The following is a 24,880-nucleotide window of genomic DNA, read 5'->3' on the forward strand; positions in this document are numbered from 1 at the left end:
GATTTATAGGTCCCATTCCATAGTTGCTTCTTCTGTAAATGTGAGAGCAAATTCTGGATTTTTTTTTTTAAGAGGCAAACATCTTTAAAATGAACGCTTGTAACAACATCTAATTGGTTGTCTTGACGCTTTGTAGTAATTAATGTCACCAATTAAACTCAATAATATGAATCTACATACTTTGCCTAATCAGAAAATAGAACATTTTAAAATTACAATTTTTAAAGAAACATTATGATCTAAATATAAGAACCCCTTTAAAGCAAGTCGGCAACTAATTTTTCTCCCACTCATTTTGAATTGTTCTGCAAGATACCAGGCAAACTTTGTAATTAAATTATCAGTTGACAAGCAATATTAAATACTGAAGCTTGGAAATGACAAACTGAGACCCTACTCATACCTTTGTGCAAATGACCACAGGAATAAACAGTAGCATCTCAAAACGCACAGAAAAATTTTAAAGTTGAGTCTCTTTCCATAAATTTGGCAAGTTATGCAAAACCATAATTATTTCCTTTCAGAGCAGAAAGTTTACATCCCTTTACCAACAGGCCAAATCCCCCTCAGAAAAGAGCTTGTGATAGAGGAAAATTAGAGGCTAAGAAATTAATCTAAAACCTCTTTTTTAAAAAACTGAGCCTATTTACATTAGGATGATCCTGACTCTGCTGAAAGCACTTTTGTGTGTGCACACTATTTTGTGCAAATTTCCTTTTTAAATCAACTCTCCCAACTGCCAGCATGGTCTTCCCCCCTTTGTGTGCAGGCAAGAGTGCGTGCTTTTGAACACTTGAAGAAGCAGTGCTTGGAGTATGGAAACTAAATTTTCTTCATTAAATCTACTGAAGCAGATATTAAAAATGCATTTAATATACTGGCGATGGTCGGTGGGCACCGCTGACTGTGACAGGCCAGTTACTGATGATGTGCCGTCAGATGGCCTTCTCAGCAGGCGCCTGGGTCTCAGGCTGCTGAAGGACAGCAATATCTTCCCCTGTGTGTAAGCTCTATTCATCTCCCAAGTATTTACTAAATCACAGGCCTCTGCACACATAGCCCACGTTTCAGCGTATGCTAACAAATGATGGATGGCCTCGTCAATTCGTTATGTCCTGAAAGCATGGTTTCCTGCCATTCCAATCATCAAACCTCAGCGCTTCAGAGCTGATCAGTCCCAGGGAATATATTTTGCAGGCTCGATTAAAAAAGTAGAAGTTCTTTCCATTAAAGTCTCTGACACTGTCCTCAACTATATGTTGTTTCAATCAATTATTTGAGCAGAATATTTGATAGCTGCTCAGATAATGTGATACTGTAGGTTTTTCCTATTTGCTAGGACATAATTTCATTTATGACAAAATCTTCAAGATATTTCATGATAAAGTATTTAATAGTAAAATTTAATGTTTTAAAACAATTTTCCTGCTAGGTATAGCAGGAAAAACCTGAAAAATATCTATATCACCTTATTATACTATACAGTGTAAGTGGATTAGCCAATGCACTTTAAAAGAAATTCCAAGGGACTAACTGATCCCTAAATCATGTGAGCTTTTTAAGATAATAATTCATATGAGGTCTCTTAATTATATTCTATATAAAGGCATAAACCACTTAAACATTCTTCTGACAGTTCCCAAGTTAGATGACAAAAGTTCAACTTGTCAAAGAAAAAAAAAATCTCTTGAAAGAACATACATTTTCAGTTCCAATCTTATATATGTCAGTTGTCTTTTCCATGAGCTATAGAGCACTTTTATTTTTAGTGAAAGCTTATCTATGGAACAGATAATAATAGCACACTCATACCTTTCAATCAGAAACGGTAAACTTTATAAAAATAGATGAACTTACCCCAAATAAACAGAGACAAACCTTGAGGAAATGGGGTGGTATTAAAGGGCCAAACAACTTGCTATAGATAAGCTTCTCAAAATGCTAAGAAAAAATCTTTTAAAAAATACTTTTCAAAAAATATCAGGCTCCCATTTATTCCATAGGTAGGCTCTGAAGCACCCACAGTCAGCATGAGCTCCATGACACGACCCTGCCACTCACCTCAACCTTAACCTCAAGATTAAGCTCGCTTTTATTGTGCACAAAGGTCACCTGTATTAGGTCAAAATTCAAAGTCCCTTGTCAGAAAAGGTTGATATATTCCAACCTTTCCTTCTCTATGCACCAAATTTTTCATGGTAAAGTCATATTCAGCAGACAGTATATTCAGCAATTTATTGGGCCATTGTAATACAGTGCAGAACACAATTGTCCAAAAAGCTATCACATGAATAAAATATTTCTCATGATAATATACCAAATCGAGATGCCTTACATATCTCTAACAGATGAAATAAGATTAACAAACCCAGTCTTTGAACACTGCAGAGGATTGGATGACAAAAAAACCTGTTCCCCAAAATATAATCTAGAGTATAATTACTTATTATCATTATATATTACCGTGTTACTAGATAGTACAACTGGTATGATTTTTACTTCCACGGTTTTTGGTCATAAGCAACACTGTTGTCAGTGTGTCACTCAGGTTTTTTTTAAGTATTTTTTTTTAAATATGAAGATGCCTAAGCTTTCTTAATGCTTTTATTCAAATCTGGGCTAAGAAGTTTAAATGAAGTATACCTCACCCTTAAAGCCTCTCTGTGACCTAAAATCTTAAGACAGATATGCTCTCTGACAAACAAAGCAGAAAAGGAAACAGGAATGACTGTGCTACCCAATTAATTATCACTGCAATTCGTGATGAGCAGCACTGTACAAATAAGATAAATTAAAGGAATTATTTAAAGGCAACATTCTAGAATACACTGTAATTAATAAAATCCAAAGTTGTAAGGAATAATAAATTTATTCTAAAGAGAAAGTGTATGCAACTTCTTTATGTGTACTGCAGGTCTTCCCATAATCAGCATCAGTAGGTTGAATGATTTGGAAATCACTTTAAAAACTCATTCTTCAGAGAAAAAAAAAACTTCAAATTTGATAAACACCTATACTAAACACTAAAATCAATGTTTACCTTATGTGATGATCTAGGTCATGCTAAAAAATCTCTATGCCCTGAAGTCTTCAACTTGAACTCACATATTTACTGGATTCAAGCTACTTCCTTATAAGCAGAACCCTGACTTCAAAACTGGTATTTGCCCAAATACCACTAATAAATGTGTACTCACCCTCCTATCAATGTAAGGCAAGAAAATAAAAAAAGCTTTCTGAACATGACCCGAGTTCAATCCCCAGTACAAATTAATTAATTAATTAATAAAATCCCTCTTATTACTTGGTAGTGATCATGTGACATTACTGTTTTCTATTATGGGGAGAAAATTAAACGTAGACCAGTTGTCATCATCAGAATACTGCATCTTGGTTGCTAGTATCAAAGGACTTTACCACAATTTACTGAGAGGTGTCCTTACACTGGGGATAAAAGAGAGACACTTTCAAAACTCAGGAAATAAAAAGGTCTGATTTTAAGAAAAATACCTTTGGTTCTGATATTCTGAATCTGATTATTACAACCATAAACACATTCTAAGGATCATGATTATATAAGTAACAATAACAATAAGATCAGTAGTAACCTGCATGGAATCAGAAACTGTGCTCATCATTTTATTTGTATGGTCTCATTTCAAATTCATAACAGTTTCACTTTATAAAAAAAAAAAGAACACTGAGACAAGAGGTGAAAAAAAAAAGCTACCCAAAGTTATACAATAAGCAAGTCATGAACCCAAAATTTACATACCTATTTCTAGAAACCAAGTTCTTTAATATATAAAACTGCCCATAAAATAAAAATCTGTGGATAGCTCCCTCAACTTCACAATAATAGGATTCTTGCTCCATTTCAATTTGTACAATAATTAATCACAAGGAAGGAAAACTAAATAAACCAACCAAGCTCTAGCACACAATATGGTATCTCTGCCAACCTCAATACCACCTGGCTGGAGCACTCTTATGGGCCTGCCCCCTAAATGAATTCCATTTGTCATCTGAAAATGCAGTCTTATCTAGTACTGTGAATATTATTCGTCACTTCTGTTTTAGTTGTATGTTGTTATATTCTTGATACTTGAGATATAGAAAAGAAATCTGAATATACAATAACCGAGTCTTTAGAAAATTATACTAAATTATAATCAGTTAAGTATTTCTCATTATTTTTTATTATAATTTTAGAGATGTTTACTTTTTAACGTTGGAATAACTGGCAAATAAATACGTAGCAGGCTTGAAGTTTCTAACTTAAGCTCTAACTTATTTCTAACATGATAAATCTTCAGGTATACCACTGGAGCATTTTCCAAATTCCTACAGAAAACACTGTAATGTCCCTATATTTAGTTGACTAACTTATTTTGAAGGGATTAACTTTTCCCAAATGAGATATATACATAAGTTAAGGCTTTTTCTTCAGTTCACTCAAATGTCCACTACGAAATATATCATCACACCTACAATATACTAGGTACTGACAAATGCAAGACTGCAGGGCTAGCTCCCACACACATTTGGAGAAAAAACAAGGAGAAAGTCTAACACTCACAAAAATATTATGATACATGAGATATGGATTGAAGTATTTTGAACTCTTTTCAGAAAAACAAAAAGAGAAAAAAATCAGAACAAATTGGGTTAAGAAGCTTTAGCCAAAGCCATGGGGCTAGAAGGTTTAGTGCAGAAGTTTCAAACTGGTGAGAGTGCACAGGGATGTTTGAGACTTAACTGCTTTTGGGTGGGGAAAAAAAGGTTGAGCCCAGCTTTTCTGCCAATTTCTGTGGTGTAAATTCTCTTCCTGTGGAAGAATTTTAGCCCCCCAGGTGAGGTCGCAGTTTGTAGATACTGGAAGAAATGTTCAACCATCAGCTCTCACGAGCTGGAAAGAGACAGCTCCAGCACCCGCTGGCTGTAGGCCATACTCAGCCCACAGATTTTTTCTGTTTGGCCATGAAAATGTTGGCCCACACAGTGTTTTAAAAACTCAAACAAACTGACAACATTTAAAACTAAAGATATTTTATTTTATTCTTTAAAAAAGACCTTGAGCTCCTTTCTAAGTAGTAGAAGACCTGGCACGACTGGGAACTACATTCCTGCATGGCAGTGGACAGCTAGCATATATCAGGAGCTGCCCTACTAGGGCACACACTGTGCCTTCACTCTGCCACAGTCCCGGCCAGAACAGCTGCACTCAGTCACTTGTCATGATACCTGCCTGGCCCCCAGTGGTATGGCATTCAGCTCTCCAGCTGAAGAGCAGGCATGGAGTTTTGTCTCCAGATGTGGGGCTTTGATCAAATCAAGGAGTAGCACTCCACCCTGAGTTTCTGCAGCTATGGTAATAGATGTAACAGATGATCTCTAACTGCTGCCTCGACCCAACACTATTTTGCTGTCAAGTCACGAAAGTCACTGAAGTCAAGTCATTAAATTTGAAGTAAGAGATATGTGCAGCTTCTTTTGGAAAAGCCTTCGTAATCTGCATGTGGAGAGTACTAAATGTGCCCACCAAAGAGCAAATAAAGATTCAAATTGTAAATTTGAGATTATAAGTGTGTAAGATTATACATATTAGTTGGCCTCAAAATTATGAATATGAATAATTTTAACTTCACTGTTAGGAATTGATATTTGTGAGCTATCACATAAAGGCTGTTACACACAGGCTGCAAGTCTGAGGGATTTTTAATGCTGTACAATGAGGAGTTGGACATATCCCTAGTCCATTTACCATTACTAAATGGGGCTTGAATTGAAAGTTAATTTCAAATTTTATTAGCTTTCCCTACCAATATTATCAAGAAAAACAAACTGCAGTGTAATATACCTTAAGCAAAAGATGATACCAGCCTGGGAGAACTGTAGACAGAAACAAAAAATTTAAAATATTAAACTGCTGGTCTAATTCCATGTGTGTTACAGGAAGATGCAATGAAATGGTACTTTACCTCTCAGATCCCATCTACAAATGAGGCCACACTCTATGAGTCTTAGACAATATCTCTGGGCTACAGGATCATAGGAGGCTAAGTTGTGCCAAACAGGCACAAATGTCAAACCATGAAGACTGTTCATTCCGCATTTCTATTCATCCTAAAAAATTCCTAGATTGAGCAAGCCCAATGCTGACTACTTAAGAATGTTCACAAATATCCATGACAAACAGTGATTTGTAAACTAGTGTAAATGTGAATCTTTCTCAGTGCAAGGATGACATGAGGAAACAGCAAGTCAATTAACTGATAAGTAAGCACAACTGATAAGTAAGCATCCCACAGGTTAATAGACTTTTGACTATGAATATAGATTTTCAAGTTGTAAGTAATAGTAAGGGTCTCTGCTATACCTCTTATTTCTAAAATAGAACAAATATGGCAAAACTGCACAAAATTTAAAACTGCATTATAAAAACATAATGGTAAATTCAGTCCATATTTGTTGAAAGTTAGATAACAAAACATTATTTACTATATAGTTTTAATTGAGTCCTTTTTTACTAGGAAAATATGTAGTCCTGTATTGTATGAGCAACCATTCTGGTATGGGCTATTACTTGGAAAACTGAAGTATGCTACCTGAATACAGATTTTAAGTTGAAATCAATATTCTAACAACATAAAAATTTCCCCTCAAACTAATAAAGAATATAGTTAGCATACAGATTCTTCGCAGGGTACAGTTATCTGAGGTTTCCTTCGAATATTCCTTTATAGGAATTTATGGTTATTTCCTTTGTAGTTAACACAAATCCAAAGCACAAATACCTGATAAAAACTAGACAATTCTTTTACAAAGTGATGATGTCATACATTAACAAAAATCCTTTTGTAAGTCTTTATAAAGCTAAGCTACTATGTAGCAACAAACAAAAATCTAAATCTTATAGAATAAAAAAATCACAGTTTAAAAGATTATGAAAAAAAAATGTTCTTTTCTTAGACACCCCAACCTAATAATCAATACAGAAATGCTCCGCGGTATGTTTGCTCAGTTCATGAATTGATGTTATTTTTGAAGTTCAAGTACATTAATTCTATTTCTTTGGCAAAACCACCAATAGAATTTCCAGTCCAATAAAATATTTTTTTCCTCTCTTTCTGCACTATTCTCATTCATTATTTTGGAATCCAGGCCTTATGAAAAGTGTAGAAAATTAATTACAAATTGAGAATTAATTCTCAACTCAACTGAGAGAAACAAGGCCAAAAGGAATACTAGCTACTTCAATTAAGTAAACCAACCCCAAAAGAACTAATGATACACTGCAAAGTTCTACCATAATTCTCAAAAGCTAGTGAATCTAAGTCTAAAGCTTTTTTAATGCCATTTTACATCAAATGTAAAATAAAGAAATTATAAGGCAAATGTTGATAATGAGGCCACATTCATCTGATGATCAAATTATACAGGGTCAATGTCATACAATCAATGGGTCCATATAAATATTTTTATTTTCTACAGATTTACTGCTTTTAGTTTCAAAGTAAAATTATCATTTATGTTTTGAAACATTATTATGCAGATATTTCTTCAGTAGCCAAGCTACAAAGTTTAACAATAAATATATTTACTGATCTTTAAATATTTCCCAAGGGCTCTTCTCTATACCACAGGTTTTATGTGCCTTGTTTTACTTGGTCCTAACCACAGTTGTAAGGATCTGAACAACTAGAGGAGCAGAGCAAGAGTAAGATTCTGAAGCCAAATAAGCCTACTTCCTTCAGGATTTGATCTCTCCTTTTACAGATGAAGCAACTGTGACACCAATTAAAAAAAGAGAAAAAGAAAAAAAGAGGTACAGCCATGTCCTTTCTTAGAGCAAATTGTTACAGCAAGCAAGAACACTGGAATATAAGACCCACTGGGAAGAGTCAGTATTTAAAATGCACTATATGTTGGGGGAATAGGCAAAAATAAAGACATTGTGGGCAATGGCTATATCAGATTAAATCAAGACACCAGAAATAAATAAAAGCCTATGTAAAACTTTGTGCTGTTTCCTTAGGTACTCTACACCTACCTAGACTGGATCCCTATATTTACCAACAAGAACCACTGGCAAAGTTCATTACTAGCAAATACATAATAGAATCATCTTAACCCCAATGTCTAGTAGAGATAGGTAAAGATCTTAATACATACATATATATATATATATATAATATCTTATGTAACCTTAATATACATATATATTATATATATCTTATGTATATCTTAATACATATATATGTATTATATATATCTCATGTATATCTTAATACATATATATGTATTATATATATCGTATGTATATCTTAATATACATATATATTATGTATATATAGTATGTATATCTTAATACATATATATATGTATATATACATATATACACACACACACACATATATATATGGGGTTTTTTTGTAAGCATAAGGAAACTGCTTACAAACAAGTTTTTAACTACTACTTTTAGGGTTTTACCAGGAACTTAAAGCTGCTCATATAAATGAATGGTTCCCTGTGTTATGATCCAGAAATAGGAAGACAGTAGGGCAATGCAGAAAAAGCACGCTTACAAAGTTAGAGGGCACCATTAGAAAAACTGGAACAGGATATTTAAGGGAAAAGGTAAAGCAATACAGAGAATTATTTGCTTAAAGATTTATTGTATCAAAAGTTCGATTTTTGACTTATAGCATAGTAACTAAATAACTAATATATGGCAGGGGAACTCAGGGAACTTGTTCAAAGAGCTAAGTTTACCAGCAAAATAATATCCCACAAAAGTATAGTTCCTCTAAGAATTTTACTCAACTAACCACCATGAACTATTCAACAAATACTTAAACTCTTTCCTCAGACTATAAACTACTTTACAATGTTATCCTGTCTTCTTTTAAAAAATCCAAGCTGGGCATGGTAGTGCAACCTGTAATCCCAGCACTGGGGAGATTGAGGCAGTAGGACTGACACAAATTCAAAGTCAGACTGGGCTACTTAGCGAGTTCAAGGCCAGCCTGAACTATATAGCAAGATTCTGTCTCAAAAAAAAAAAAAAGTCCAAATAGTGTCACAAACATAGTAAGCACCCAGTGCATCCTTACGTACCTGATGCTCTAAGTAGTGGAACACTCGACAAATATCAAATGAAAATCTTGGGCTAAGTGTAGAATGAATAGTTTCACGCACAATGGCAGCAGCAGGTGATACTGGCTGAACAAATGATCTGGTGAAATATTCACCAATAGGCAAATATCACCGTAATAGCTGTTTAATGAAAGAAACCACTGACAGAAGCTAAAATTGCTAGGGGAAAGTAGGATGAAAATCAGGATATTTGTATAGTATCAAAGCATATCCCCACAAGGTACTTAATAAATGGAAAAAAAGAAATGGCATTACAGCAGAGAAACATGGCAGATGTCACCTTTACCAAGTGAATAAGGTTAACATCACCAATGCTGTAATAAAACATATGAAATCAAAACCATGGCTATAATGCACTCAGGAGGGCACAACATCATTTCTGGGGTATTACTGCCAAAAATGTTTACCATTAGTCTATTATGAGAAAACAAACACAAATGGAGGGACATTCTACAAATGATTAGGGCTCTTCAAAGGTGTCATAACTATCAAAGACCAAGATAGAGTGAGAAATCATCAGGTTGAAGAACACTTGTAACTAAATCCAACATGTGATGTTAGAACAGAAAGGGGATATTAGTGAAAAAACTAGCAAAATTCAAAAACAGTTCTATGCTATGGTAGTTCAAGATGTCAGTGCTATAGGAAGACAGGTGAAGGGATGTACAAATTTTCTAGAATATTTCCACCACTTCTTTGTATGTTTAAAACTACTTAATAGTTTGGAAAGGAAATTATAATGCAAAATATAATATTCTAAGTAATAGCTGATTGGATGAGGAGCTTCTACCTAAATAACATAGCTTAGGAAATAAACTGAAACATGGAAATCAACAAACATGTCTTCAGTACTTACTTAAATACATTTGTGTTCTAGGGCCCATTACTATTAAACTGCAGAAGAGAAAAGAACTGAATGAAGGTAAATTATTCAGTTGTATGATATCAGAGATCATAAAATCCTAGTCCCTTATTTTAAGGGATGGATTCTGAGACCAGATTGTGCAAGTTTAATGTAATGACTTACAAAGATATAATTTTTAAAAATATTAGTGAAAAGAAAGAAGCCATAGAGAAGTGAGGCTACTTTAGAAGCTACAGGATAAGAGGGAAATTAAGCTGGAGGAAAAAAAAAGCTATATCTATATTTCTCAGCATACACTAAAATAATTTCCAGCCAGAATCATTAAAAAGAATAAGTGACAAAAACTTAGAAGATAATTTAGGGGAAAAAATGTTCAGTTAGGGTGGAACAGGACTTTCTAAACATAAAGGCAAAAAAAATTTAATGAGCATAAATATAAGAGTTAGACATTTCAAAAACAGTAAGTTTTAAAAGCAACAACTGGGAAAATATCTGTAAAACTATGATACACAATGGATCCACTTCCTTAAAACAGAAAGACCAATAAATAACAGTAAATACTCCAGTAGAAATTGGGCAGAAGACACCAAAGAGGTACTCAAGAAGAAAATTAAATGTTCAAACCACATTTGGAAAAATGCAGAATTATAACTTTTAAAATGCTAATTACAAGATGTCATTCTTGCTTCAACATATTAAAGATTAATAATGACTCCTCTCAATTCTGGCAAAGGTTGCAGAGACAAGATACTCCCATGCTCTGCTGTCAACAGTATCAGTTCCATCTTTTTTATAGTAATTTGTCAATACCATTAAAATCCTTCATAACATACTCCATCATGGAAGTAGCCAGTGGACATCAAACTGAAGCTGATGGGCTGGTCAAGTCCCTGAGACTCTCTCAGGGGTCTATAAGTCTGAATTATTTTTATAAAAAGAGCAAGACATCATTTACTTGTTCTCTTGTATTGACATTTATACTGATATACTGTAAATGTACAAGTACACCATTACTGTATTTGGAATTATTATATTTCTTGTCACAAACGTCCCGGAAAAAAAAAAGAAAAAAAATAAAAAGACTGTTCACTTCAAAACATCCACTAATTAAAATAAGCAAATACTTATCAAAGCTCAGGGAGAGCACTTGCTTTATTTTTTTGAGAGCTAAACTAGCTACTTCTTTCATGGAACACAATTCCTATGTGGATGAACAATGAACAAAGTATGATTATTCAGATTTGGATAACTGGCAGACATTTTCTCGAAAATAATGATGTGAGCCTGTCACTTCAAGGAAAACAACTGGTAGCATTTGTTGCCAATAGTAAAATTTGAGCTTTCAAGGGAAAATTCAAATATCGGAAAGCTCATATCCATCACCATAAGTTTGACAACTTCAAATCATACAGACTTCTGACAAGATCAGTGGTGCTATTAACAAATGTGTTTTTTTTTTTATATTGTATAATGAAAGGTGACAACATTTGGAAAATTTGTATAGCTCCCAACCATCATTTTACAAATGAGCAATGCAGGATAATAAAAACCACATATGGTCTGGGTATGGCAGCGCATGCCTGTGATCCCAGTACCCTGGGATGCTGAGGCAGGATGATCACAAATTCAAGTCCAGTCTGGGCAAACTAGTGACTTAGTAAGATCTGTGTCAAAATAAAAAAAATAAAAGAAAAAAGGGGTTGGGGATGTAACTCAGTGTGAAGGCTTTGGGTTCAATCAGTAATAAACAAACAAACAAAAACTATACATCGGCAAAAGACGAAGATCCATTTAAAGTTCAAAAGAGACCAATGGGTTATAAAAGTGTGAAAAGTTTCTTTTTCTTTCTCCCAAGATAGGATCTTGTTATGTAGTTCAGGTTGGGCTTGAACTCATTATGTAGCCCAGGCCTGGCCTCAAACTCCTCCTGCTTCAACCTCCCAAGTGCTGGGATTATAGGCGTGTACCACAGGACACAGTGTAAAATGTTTCTTGATAAAATCTTAGATTCCCTGTTGCAATTAACCTTTAAGAAAATATCATTTACTGGAGTTTGTGTAAAAAGAAAAGTATCCACACTTATCTGAAAAGCATATTAAATTACTGTCCTCTTCTCCAACCACATATCTGAGGCCAGGGTTTCTTAATATTCCTTCATCCAATAGTGGGGAACCCCTGGATTGCGTGTCACAGGGGTTGTTTATATCATCGAAGTGCATAATCAAAAACAACATATTGGGCTGGCGATGTGGCTCAGTGCCTGAAGCTCTGAGTCCAATCCAGAGGTGGGGGCGGGAGGCACCCAACAACTTGAACTCAGAAATAGATATGTTTTCTTTTATTAAGTAAAGGCACTAAAGAGATTCACAAAAGTTTAGGATAATATCATCTACTTATCACTTTTTTCAAAATTAAAATTAGTTATTATTCATAAAACCTGATAGGAAGTAATGAGCTTACTCGTTTTGGAAAAAAATTAACAAGTAATTTTTTAATTTCTCATTTTAATTCATATTTTAGCAAATATCTACAGATATAACCCACATAAAACTTTTGAGGCTTCGATATTTCAGAGTTTAAGGGCTTTGGAAACCAAGTAGGCTGAGAACTTAAGATTCGGTCATTCCCAATTTCTGGAAGTCTACAGGAATAAAATGTGCAGACCTCATTTTACATGTGTACAAAGATAAATTATATAAAATATTAGATAAAAAATCTTTGAAAATAAGGAACAGGGTAGTATATGTAGACTGTGATATTGCTGATTATTTGAAACAAACTCCTAAGACTTTTTTAAAGATGAGGAGGTTCAAAACATATTGGAGAGGGGGAGTAAAATCTACCGAAAAAAAAGAACAAGGTTAGCCAGGAGGGGTGGTGCACTCCTGTAATCCCAGCACTCAGGAGGCTGAGGCAGGAGGATCGCTGTAAGTTGAAAGCCCCCCCCTGGGCAACATAGTGAGCTCAAGTCCAGCATGAACCATATAGCAAGACCCTATCTCAAAACAGCAACAACAAAAAACCAAAAAAACAAAAGAGTTACACACTTTTTTAAAAAAGAGTCACCCTTAGCTCAGTGGTGCCACCACCTGCCTCACAATTGCAAGGTCCTAAATTCAATCCCTGGTACCAAAAAAAAAAAAAAAAAGGCACCCATCAAAAAAATAAATTTGATTGTTATTATTAATACTAATTAATGTAGTTTAGTACAGAACTAAAGGGGGAAAAACATACTGTAGACACTGTTTGGTCATTAAACTTCTTTGGAAATTTTTATGCTATTTAACCTCCTGATCTACCAGAAATTATCTCAGAGGTCTGTACTTGACAACTATCTGATAAAATGAACTACTACATCTCAAAGGTGTTTAAGACCTTTGCAACATTCACATAAAGTAAAACAGTGATATTGTGAAAACTGTGAAACCAACTGCAAAATCGCACTATTTATAAAATTCTGACCCAATTAACTAAATAGCTTTTCCACTCCTTCTTTTACACATTAGTTTGGGCTCTCTAAACAGTTTCCTGGAGAGAGAATTATTCCCTGAATGGTACTATATTTGGAAGAAGTGGAAAGTTTTTAGGCATATAATGAATAGGAAAGAAAAAGGCAAAAAAGAGTAATCTTGAATGTATGGTGTCCACAAGAAGGAAGCCTTTCTAACGCACTGATAAGACTACCGATAAGACTACCTGGGAGGTGAGCAGGGATTTAGCTCAATGGTGCTGCCACCTGCCTCGCAAGCCAAGCGCAAGAACCTGAGCTCAATCCGGGTACCAAAAAAAAGAATACTACCCAGGAGGTTAAGACAAAAAAGAGAAAAAGAGAGAGTGGAAGAGAAAAAGATGCAAAAATACAAAGTAAAAATACATGTACACAATGACATCAGAATACCAAAAAAATGTATGCTCTATTCAAAAACAGCCCACTAAAATCTAATGTCCAACTTTCACCCACGTTACTGATTAAATTCCAATCTGTCAATTCTGTTCCTTGTTAGGAAGTCTGATAACATCTTGAAGACTATGAAGAGATAAATATTACCCTAAATTAAACCTGGCTAATATTGGAAAGAGACTCCTTGAGATAATAGACTAAGACCAAAAAGCTGAAGTAATTAAAAGACCTTCCACCTAAACCTCAATGTGTATTTTAACATCTAGTATCGAAACACTACTCTTTCCTTAAAATCAAATTAATAACTTCTACGGGATGTCTCTGGTCAAGCGTTAGACATCATGGGAAGCTCTTCTTAGAGATAGCCATGCTCAGTGCCATGAAACTAAAAGTTTGTTTGGATTTGTGTTAGAAAAAAAAATAGTAAACAAACATTCTGTACTTTGAGCCCAGCATAAATACAAGAACTTGGTTGTCCTGAACTGCTTATTCATGTTATGTTCGGGTCTCAGTCTTCACATCTTTAAAATGAGGAATCTATTTAATTTCTAAAGTCCTTTTGTTAGGAAAACAAAAAAACAAAAAAACGGATAATTCTAAAATTACTGAAAAAAAGCAGTGCTTGGGGGGAAAGAGAGACATGAAATACACCTGGAATGTGCAGACATCTGAGAGGAAACCTTATTCCCATCTAGTCTGTCTCCCTGGCCTGGGAACCCGCGAGGCACCTACTGCAGTCTACCTCCAGCACCCCTTCAGGCAGATGCTCCCTTTTTTTATCTCCAGTGGCTAACTGAAAAGGGGCCTCGTTTGCTCATTTTGAAACTACAACTCCTGTTTTCACTCTGTGAAGACACTGTCGCACGTGGTCCATTGCTAGTATGGGTCAGTCATCCCTGGACACCTCCTAAGTGCGCCCCTCTCCCAAACATATAGCAAGTTTTCAGTAAACATGGGTTGACTTGAACTGCGAGGCCTATGGGAGGCCACTAGGAGTTCTGAGTGGAAAGCGGGTGAAAGAAGAAAGCTCTCCCGCCATCCTTGACCTGCCAAGCGTTCAGACTGGTGCTCCTCCCCACTCTCATGTGTGACACGTGGCTCCTAAGAGCTGTCTAGGCTGCCAAGGCACCGCTGCTGCAGGCGAAGGGCCATGAGGGGGTAAGAGGGACACTTACCTGGGGAACCTCTGCTTCAGCTTCCTCAGGCTCTGCCTGGTGGGCGGAACAGACACTAGGCACTGGGCTATCTCGTCGTACTGGGCTTTGGTCAGTATCATGTTGGGCCAGGGACGGGTGGTGACAGGGACAAGGAAAAAACACCCTGGGCTGGGGCAGCCCTCGGGCCGGGAGACGAGGGGGAAGGCAAAGAGAGGCACGACTAGGGGTCCCTGTCTTCCTTGGCCTGTCCTTACCCTCCCAGAAGCACAATCCTAGCTGCACAGGCGGGGCGGAGACACTCTGGGTCCCAACCTTCACCAGGCACCTCCGAAGCAGGGGCGGGCTGTAGCCCGGATCGCCCTACCAGTGTTTTCTGAGCAGCCGCAAAAGGCGCTGCTGAAGGCAACTAGGCGCCATGTCAGGTAAGGGCAAACCAAGCAGGAAGTAGCGAAGGAGGTCCGGGTGCCTGAGTCTAGGCGGCAGGTATCCCCGGAGTCGGCCACCTGGGGTTGGTCAGCCAGAGGTGCTCTGGAGTTCGCGCTGTGCCTGTTGTCAGGAGCCAGGAAGGCCTACTGCACCTACCAGGACAGGTCACACGTGGTAACCCACCCACCTGCAGTTTGAACCCCCGAAAGCCTCTGCCTGAGCGCGTGTTTTGAATATTTCCAGGCGCACTATGTTGTGGATCGGAGCGGGGCGGGCTCTGCACCGAAGCGTCGGCCTTTGCTCTGCGCTGGGGCCGCGCTGGAGATCCGCTGGGATCGCGGGGAACCTTCACTTCTGCTGCTGTTTGTTTACACAACTTCAGCAGCTCCAGTGGAAGGCAGTTTTGTCCTAACTGGGAAACAGACTTAAACCCCATATCATCAGACGACCAACAGTAAAGAATACCGCTTTCACTCCCTACAGTTAGATGCTCAAGGACTGAAATCGTACCCTCTTTCTCACGGAGCTCTCAGAAAAATCTAGACACCCAATAAATATTTGGAGAAATGAATCACGAAGTTAATCTTTTGTTTTCTTCGTGTGTGAATGGATTTCAGCTCTCAAGGCAATTTACTGAAAATTTCCGCTCCTCTTTCATCCCTTTTTTAAAAAAATCCATTTGGTTCTTACAGGGCCATGTGTTGTGCGTCTTTTCTTCAAATCTTACATTTTAAGCAAAGGAAGAAAGAAAAAGGTCAGATCTTAGAGAACGTGTAAGTAGTTTTAAAAATTTTTTTTTTCAATGAAAGTTGGAAGTGTAGTTTAGATATGACTCCTTGGATAAATTCCTTAATCCTTCAAAGCCTTGATTAGTGTGTCTAATTAAAATTAAATTTTAACCCACAGAGCTGTCTTTAAATTAAATAAGATGATACAAATAAAGGATTGCTTATGATAGTGTCCAATAAATAGTCTATATAAAATAACCTACTTGATAAAAATTGATAGGGTCTGTTTACTAGATATTGCTTTACAGGCTCTCCATGTAAAGACTAACCTAATCCCGGTAAATTCGTGTGATGTAGGTTCTACTGCCATTGTCATCCCCCTCTTCCCTTTTGTACAGACTGAATAAACTAAGGAATGAAAGGGTTGAGGAACTCCCCAAAGGTTGTGAGAACAAGAAGCAGGGCTGAGTATTAAACTCCAGAAATTTTGCTCCAGAGTCTGGTCTTGCCAACTCTCAGTAATACTTAATTACTCCATCAAATAGTCACACTTTCCTAAGCCAAAGGTTAAGGGGTTTTTGTTTTGTTTTGTTTTGTTTTGTTTGGAAATATGCTACATTTCAAAGACTCTTTTAGTTGGGATTTTAAGAAATGTATCACTATTTACTCAGGCTTCTCAAAATCCAGGAGCAACAGTGGCTTCTAACTTCAGCAACCATCATTTTTGTCTGAATGTTTACATCCGAATGTTTTCTTCCCATATGCTTTGCATCTAGCCCTGGTTGTGTGACATTGGTACATAACTGTTTATTTATGGCAGTGTGGCCTGGAGTTGCCACCTGGCTAGTTTGTTGCTGACCCTGCCATGACTTTTACACGAGAGCCTGCTGACAATAAGCAGGCACCGCTTGATTCCCCCGTGTCTTTCCCCATTCGCAACTTCACTCTTTCCAATTCACAGCCATCAGACTTTTACAGAAAACATCAGTTCAAGGATGTTTGCACTAGTTATTTTTATAGTGACTGTGTTTTCTGGCTCTTGTCCTGTACTACTCTCACAACTCTTAAGGAAAATGCCAGGTTTGTGTTTCTGTTTTTAACATGTTACCAGTTTACAAATTTGACACAAATCCAGTAGATTGTTTAGAGTTAGTGCTGGAAGAAAAGCACTGTTATATTGTAATTTTCATTAGCCGTAACAGTAGTATTGTTTAGTAAGCACAAAATAGAAGCAGAACAGAGATGTTTTGTTGTTTAATTGGCTTCTTCTTTCTTACAATGTGAAATAGTTGGGATTAGCAGATTATTTCTCTGAGGCATCCTTTCTCCCTCCCTTACTCTCCTCTATCCTGCTGCCTTCTCTCATCACACCCTAAGATCCTCATCTGCTATGATTCCTAGAGATTTCCAAATCTGTCAGCCAATAGCACCATCTCCCCCACTATGTGAAGCGAGGTTGTGAAATACAAACACCAAACTAAAAACCAAAAGAACAGGCTACCTGTTTAAAATCAGCCCAACTATTGAGGATATACTCCTAAGTGAAATAAATAAGTCACACATGTATAAATACTGAATAGTTTCTCTGGTGTGAATAAACTATAATAGTACATAAGATCCTAATGAGATAATTGACAGTGTGAAATAGGAAGAAAGGGGCTAAAGGTGTAGGGGAAGTGGGAAGGGTAGGGGAAAGCTATAAGGGAAAAGAAAAATATGACAAAATGAAGAAATGGAAATGAAGTGTTTGTAGACGGGGAGGAAGGAGGGGTGAAGGGAGGGCAGGGACAAGGGGAAAAATGAGAACCAAGACCTGTCATGTAAAGGTACAAGATCCCAATAATGAATGTAACTGTACTGTATTCCTAAAATGTACCAATAAACTCAATGAGGAAAAAAGTAAATAAATAAATAAAATCAGTTACAAAATGTATCATCTTGAGCTACCAACAGCTTCTCTGATCCTACAGGTCCACCATATCACCTTTAGCCTCATCTGAAAGAGAGGGAAAAAATATGAAAATATGGGAAAGGTGTAGGAAATCATACCAAGAATATATGCCACAGTGAGGACGAGTACAGCTCCCTGAGAGAACCTATAGCCCCAACGGATGGACCAGAGTGACCAGGTTCCTTTCTGCCAATTTCTGGACCATGTGAATGTTGAACAATTTTAAAGGAATATGGAATTCACCAAAGAGGCATCAGGTCATTCCAAGAAGGCCACTCACACAAAGGACTAAAAAGTAAGGATGAACCAAGTTACATGCCTCAGAAAGTTGTTCATGCTAAAGCAGAAGTTTTAGGAACAGTCAAAAGAGTTGAGGATGCCTGACCTTCCAACAAGTCTCATTTTCAAACAGTCTGCCAAATCCAGTGTCTATTTTAAAACATAAGTACTGAAGGATTAATTTTATTCTGTTGCAGTCTGACTATATTCAAGGAGTCTCTGTTAAAGGTATTAATCAATGTAAATAAGTTACTAAGGTATACAAACTGCATAAATAGAGAATTAATGTTATTTGCGCACCTATTGTGGACCAACATTATTTCAGTATACTTTATCACACTTAATCTTCATAGTAACCTTATGCAGTCAATCTTATAGCTCTGGCTTATAGATTAGAAAATTGAGGCTCCAATATAGAAAGGATTTACCTGAAGGGTCAAGCTACTAAATGCAAAACCACAATTTAAACCCAAGTTAGTCTAATTATAAAGCTTCATGTTCTCTATTGCACCATGCTGTAACTTTAAAAGGTACTGAAAACTCTTTGGTGGAATTATGCACAATTAAACATTTAGTCTTGGGAATGACACCTACCTTTTTTGGCCTCCAAGATGCCTGTTGAAGGGACAATGATCTTTAATTTTGAGGTTTAGCCAAAACATACTATTAAAAAAATTATTTCACCACTTTGACCAGAAGAGATTGCATGTTTTTCAATTTGTGCTATAAAACATGACACGAAGTGATAGTTCTTTTTAAAGCAAAGTTTAAGTCTATACTTGCCATGCTTGAGTGACAGGTCATTTTATTGTGATTCCCAAAATTAATAAAGTCTCCTAGTAATAATAAAGACCAGAATACTTGAGTTGTTGAGGAGCAGAAATTTAATGACTTTAAGAAAACAAAGGAAACATTCCAAAAGGGGTTCACACTATAATGGTAGAGTAATTGCACTGAAAGGTCAAGGAAGACCAAAAGTCAAATGTGGATCCCTTCATGCAAGTCAATTATAAATGAACTCTTGGTGTGAGACCTGGTAGCCTGATCCAGAGGAAGGGTATGTGTGGATGGGCCATTCACTTAGGGGCCATCACAGACAGAAACTGTGTCCCATGTGCATATAATTCAGAATGGCATCTCAAGATTTTTTATTCACTAAATACTAAGAACTGATGTTGAGCAGGCCACTTCCCAAAGTCAGGGACTGTGCAGCCTGCTTCACATTCATCAACCTCCCTTTAATTCTCACATCTAGACCTATAAATCAAACACTGTTATTAAATTATTTTTCCAGGTGAGAAAACTAATGCATATAAAGGTGGCTTCTATTTACTTCATCAGTTATAATGCAGCCTTCTAGAATAGTATTTTCCAAACCATCTCTGCTGAGGACCCAGTTTTCCCTCAATTTGTCTGGGAGAAATTAGCAAAGTACTGTAATATAGAAAATGAATTAATCAAAGATTAAATTTTAAAAAAATTTAAAAGACAGCTAGGTGTGGTGGTATAAGCTTATAATTCCAGCAATCTCAGAGGCTTAGGAAGGTCATAAGTGTGAGTCACACACACACACACACACACACACACACACACACACACACACGATGTAGACATGAAATAAAAGCTGGAAATTTCTTATTTTCAAATTCAATAGAATACAGTTATTCTAACAAATTGAGGAGATGTTCTAAATGTTTTCTTTCCATTTCTGTACTTAATGCACGAAAACCTGTAATAGAGCCTGAGGTGATAGCACATATCTGTAATCACATCTACTCAGCGGGCTGAGCAGGGAGGGTCACAAGTTTGAAACCAGCCTGGGCAGTGTAGAGAGATCCTGTCTCAAAATAAAATTTTTAAAAAGTTGAGGGCAGGGGAGGGGACAGTGGATGCACCTCAGTGGTAGAGCACTTGCTTAGCCTGTGCAAGGCTACTGAAATCAGGTTCAATCCAAACAAGAAGAACAAGAAGGACAAAGAGAAGGGAAGGGAGGGGAGGGGAGGGAAGGGAAGGAAAAGGGAGAAGAAAGAAAAGGAAGAGGTAGAGGCAGGGACGGGGAGAGGAAGGAGAAGGAGGAGAAGGAGAAAACATTCAACAAAAAGTTTGGACAGATGCTGGTTTTCTTGATTATGTTTTGAGTAGCATTATGCCCTAGAAAGACAAACCAGGCATATGCAAAGGCAGAGGGTTAATTCCAAAGCCTAGGGTCTCATACTTACTGTGTATTCTCAATTAGAAAAGGTGTATAATTTGTTTGTCTTAGACTTCTAGGCATCAACCATCATTACTGTTAATATTTCTCTACTGTATTTCATTCTTTTTGAATAATACATAGTTATTAAAATCAACAGTGCAAATTTTTACAGATCATTTAATTTGTGCTATATAAAGTTAATACAATATGGGTTGGTTTTTTTTTAGCATAAAACCTAACTTCTTCTTAAGATTCTAAAGCCATGGGTCAGAGCTCATTCACTTCTTCACTCTTGGTGCACAATAAAGTCTATCAATTGGCATATATGTGGTTACTATCACCACCTTTGAGGATAAGGAACAAAAGTAGCCTTTTTTACAGAAACAATTTCTTTCAAGTGTCTGTACATTGTAGCAGGAGAAGATATGTGAGCATGTTTGTTAAAGAGACCAAAAACCTCTTAAATTTTCTCCTCAGACTCATCAGGGACTTGCAGATTATTTGCAAGCAATTTGTATCCCCTTTTCCTGCAGGACTAAATCTCAGATGTAATTTCTACAGTTGTCAATCACTCTTCTTTTCCCACAGACCATTCTGCAAGGATACATCATATTCTGAGGGGGTCCTTGCATTTATAAATTCAGAAGTTGAAAGCAGTGGTGCTGGTGGAGTAGCAGGTTTCTCCTGGAGGTGGGGGAGGAGGAATGAGAGGCAGGGAGTCAAGTCTTTCCTTAATAAGCACTTCTTTCAACACAAGTGAGGGTTTGAAGCACATGTCAGATGGAGATTAGCTCTAAGGCTCTTCATTTTAAAAATTACCCTCTTTTGGCATCCCACTAGGTTAGACTTTTAAAATAGCAGGTAAGATGCCAGTCAAGATTTATAACACTTTCCCTGTCTATGATTGATAGAGAGGTAAGGGAAGGAGTTCCTTCTGAGATAACTATAGCAGTTATTATAATATTAAAAACAAGCACATTCTTTTGAGGAAATTCAAGCATATGATATAATTATCTAATGTATTGCCATTCAAGAGTTGATAACTAGCATTATCATGCCCACCTGGTGTATGGGGAAACTAAGATACAAAATGGCTTGAAACTTCAACCAACTTCTTTAGATTTTACTTTTAAATGTGAAGCCATATAAATATACCATTTGAAAATTTCTTTTTTTGTGATCATTGAAGAAATATGTTTCTTGGGGCCAAAAAGACAAGAAGGAAAGAGCAGAGACTACATCACCCATAGTCCAACCCCTTGAAAGTCACCACTACAAACACTTCGACATTACTCTTTTCAGTCATTCATTATTTATAGTTTTGTCTTTACATAAAATGAAACTGTATGTAAAGTTTGATCCCAGCACTGTTTAATTTATATTTCTTTAAGCAAGTTACCTTTGTTACCCTTGGTAGTTTTGATCCTAGTTTCATAGGAAGAGTAGAATAGTAAGTAGGTTTTTGGCATTAAGACATGGACTCTCCCAAGGAGTCCTTAAAATGAGGTCATTGGCATAGCTAGCAGGAGGCTGGGCCTGTCTTCCGCTCCATCAGAGGCAATGTGGGAATGATATAATGGATTCCCTGCAAGAAGGTGGGATTTCAGCGACTGATGGGCAGCTTTCCCAGGTGCTCCATTCACAGAACTATGACTGAAATCATGGGAGTGAGCCTCCTACCACTTGGACATTCTGTCAGTCAGCACGTTGACAGAGAACACAGTGTGCATTTTTTTTTTTAGCATAACTGAGTTGTATCTGAGCACTCAAAATTGTTGCAACCTTGATGCAGAAAGCAAATGTTTTACATGACCCGGAGGACAGTCACATGGAATGCCAGCCCTTATGTCAAAAAAGCTTGAGTTTCCATTTCACTTTCCAGCAACACTAAGAATCTTAAGTTAGTAAGGAGATGGGAAAGATTTAAAATAATGGTGTGGTCAAGGAGTAGCAGAGGTGGGAGCTTGAAGAAAACTTAAGCTCTACACATACTAGCGCATATATTCACATAAAAGCAAATCTAGTTTCACAAAACCCCACTTGCGTTATTTGCATGGAAAGAGATTGTTAAGACATGAATGCTTTCAAAATGCAAAGACCAGTGTAATTCATTTATGCCAAATCCTCTTAAGAAGATATGCTCATCCACAAAAATGCATGAATTCATCATTTATTTACTGAGAGTTACTATGTACCAGACACTGTTCTAGCCCAATATAAACAATATGCAGAACTCATCAAGATATTGACCTCAAAGCTTACAATATTAGATGAATAAGACTCATTAGTGAAAGATTACTTCATGCTTCAGTTTAAGGCAGGCTATAGCCATGACAAAAAATACAATACTAGAACTCAGACTGAATCCTGTACCAGAAAGGGAAAGTACACTATTGGACATTATTAGATGAACTGACAAAATGGCAATTCATGTGAGGGAGCAGGTGTTAAATTGTTTAAAATATATCGAATGCAAATACTCTCCCAATTGTGAGGAAAAATACACTGAAGTATTTAGAGTCTGGGATCCATGATGTATATATGTTACCCTAAATAATCCATGAAGAAGACCAAAACAAAGTTAGAGAATGCATGATAAACAAATGTAGGAAAACATTCACAACAGGTGAATCTTGAAAAAAGACACATGGTCATCTTTGTACTTTTTATTTTGAAACATTTCGGTAAGTTTGAAATGATTTCCATAAGTTCTTTAAAACATTTTATTTTGTAAAATACATGTAAACATAAGGTCTTTAAATCAAGTGACAAACTCTCCTCAGTCACATAGAGTTTGTAGACATTTGCTTGACATGCTGATTTTCTCAGGACCTCAGAATCAGGCTTACCTTGCCTAAGCGAAACCTATGGCATAACTGCAGCAAAACTTTCAAAATCTCTCCATCAATTTCCTCCGAAATATGGGCCATACATGCTTTTTGTTTCATCTAAGTACTAGTGATCTCTGCTTATATCTATAATAGCTACATTATTTATGGATACTTATGCCATTTATACACAACTGTAATTCACCAGTAAGGCTAATAAGCACCCTTAAGTTGTTATACAATAGAAATTACAAATGTCACCAGATAATCCCTTTCAACATAACCCTAATTTTCTTATAACTGCTCTAGCCATGTGCGGTGGTGCATGTCTGTAATCCCAGCACTTGGAAGGCTGCGAGAGAAGGGTCATGAATTTGAGGCCATCCTAGGCTAAACAGTGAGAACTTTTCTCAAAAACAAACAAGCAAAAACAAAAAACAAGTTTCAATATTGCATGATTTCTCTTACATGAGAAATCCAAACCAGAAACACAAAGAAAAATAAAGGTTAGAAAATAGGAAGTAGGGAGATCTTCTTCAAATGAGAAAGGGAGCAAGAGATGGAAGGGGAGGGAAGGGAGAACAAAAAAGATTTAAAAGAATTAAAAACAATGGAAATAGAGCTTTTAAAAATGGGAAGTGAAATGAGTTGGAAGGAGCAGTGAGGGATAGAAGGGAAAAGGGACAAAACATTAAGATGTCTTTTGTACATGTACAAACACCCCATGATAAATGTAATTATTATGTACTAATGACAATGCATAAATAAAATAAAATAATGGAAAAAATAAAACAACTTCCCTTGAGAAAAGAGAAAAAGAAAAAGTGCTACGGAACCCTTCTTCCCTTTCTTCTCTCCTTCCTTCCTTCCTTCCTGCTTCCTGCTTCCTGCTTCCTGCCTTCCTGCCTTCCTGCCTTCCTACCTGCCTGCCTGCCCGCCCTTCTATCTGCCTTCCCTTTCTCCTTCACAGGGGTCAGGCAGCTTTCCCAACCTCTTCTAACTCTCTAGTCTTGTTTCCTCACAGGTGTTGAATCTGATTTTGGTATCTGCTTTTCAGAGGATCTGGACGAGCACAGCCTCCCATCTTCAAAGACATCCACAATGAACTAGGGGTTACATTTAGTCTTCTTATTCGATACGACTATTTCCCAAGCTTTCATCAACAATACACCAAAATTTACCTCTGGTGAAGACACATGCTTATGAGACTAGACTTTGAAATAAAAAAGAGACAGATAAAATATTTAGTTGGATGATCTTAATACTTAGTGGAATCAAATCTGTGCCATAGTGATACAGATATTACAAAGTAATAGAAATGGAATTGTTTTCTGGACTTCTCTTTTATAGGCACCATGCAGATTTTCCATATTTCTGAAGATAGCAAAGTAG

At 36.7% G+C, this 24,880-nt stretch overlaps 1 protein-coding gene and 1 long non-coding RNA gene across 5 annotated transcripts in view; one reads left to right on the forward strand and one right to left on the reverse strand.

Moving 5' to 3' along the window:
- Cdin1 (CDAN1 interacting nuclease 1) overlaps positions 1-15,457 on the reverse strand; it is a 254,736-nt gene extending 239,279 nt beyond the window's left edge. For 3 of the 4 annotated variants that reach the window (XM_019207576.2, XM_019207575.2, XM_033765025.1), the window contains exon 1: positions 15,101-15,457. In XM_019207576.2, coding sequence (XP_019063121.1) covers positions 15,101-15,201 — 101 coding nt within the window. In that variant the 5' untranslated portion in view covers positions 15,202-15,457. The remainder of the gene's footprint in view (positions 1-15,100) is intronic. The other variant, XM_010624629.2, reaches the window with a different exon arrangement.
- On the forward strand, positions 15,020-18,625 carry LOC104862585. The gene is made up of 3 exons (XR_780373.2): positions 15,020-15,083; positions 16,201-16,281; positions 18,207-18,625. It is a non-coding gene; the product is annotated as an uncharacterized LOC104862585 (long non-coding RNA).
- Positions 18,626-24,880: the final 6,255 nt, after the last annotated feature.

The sequence above is a fragment of the Fukomys damarensis genome, unplaced genomic scaffold, assembly GCF_012274545.1.
Source record: "Fukomys damarensis isolate Sample0158 unplaced genomic scaffold, DMR_v1.0_HiC HiC_scaffold_17, whole genome shotgun sequence".
Taxonomy (NCBI): Eukaryota; Metazoa; Chordata; class Mammalia; order Rodentia; family Bathyergidae; genus Fukomys; species Fukomys damarensis.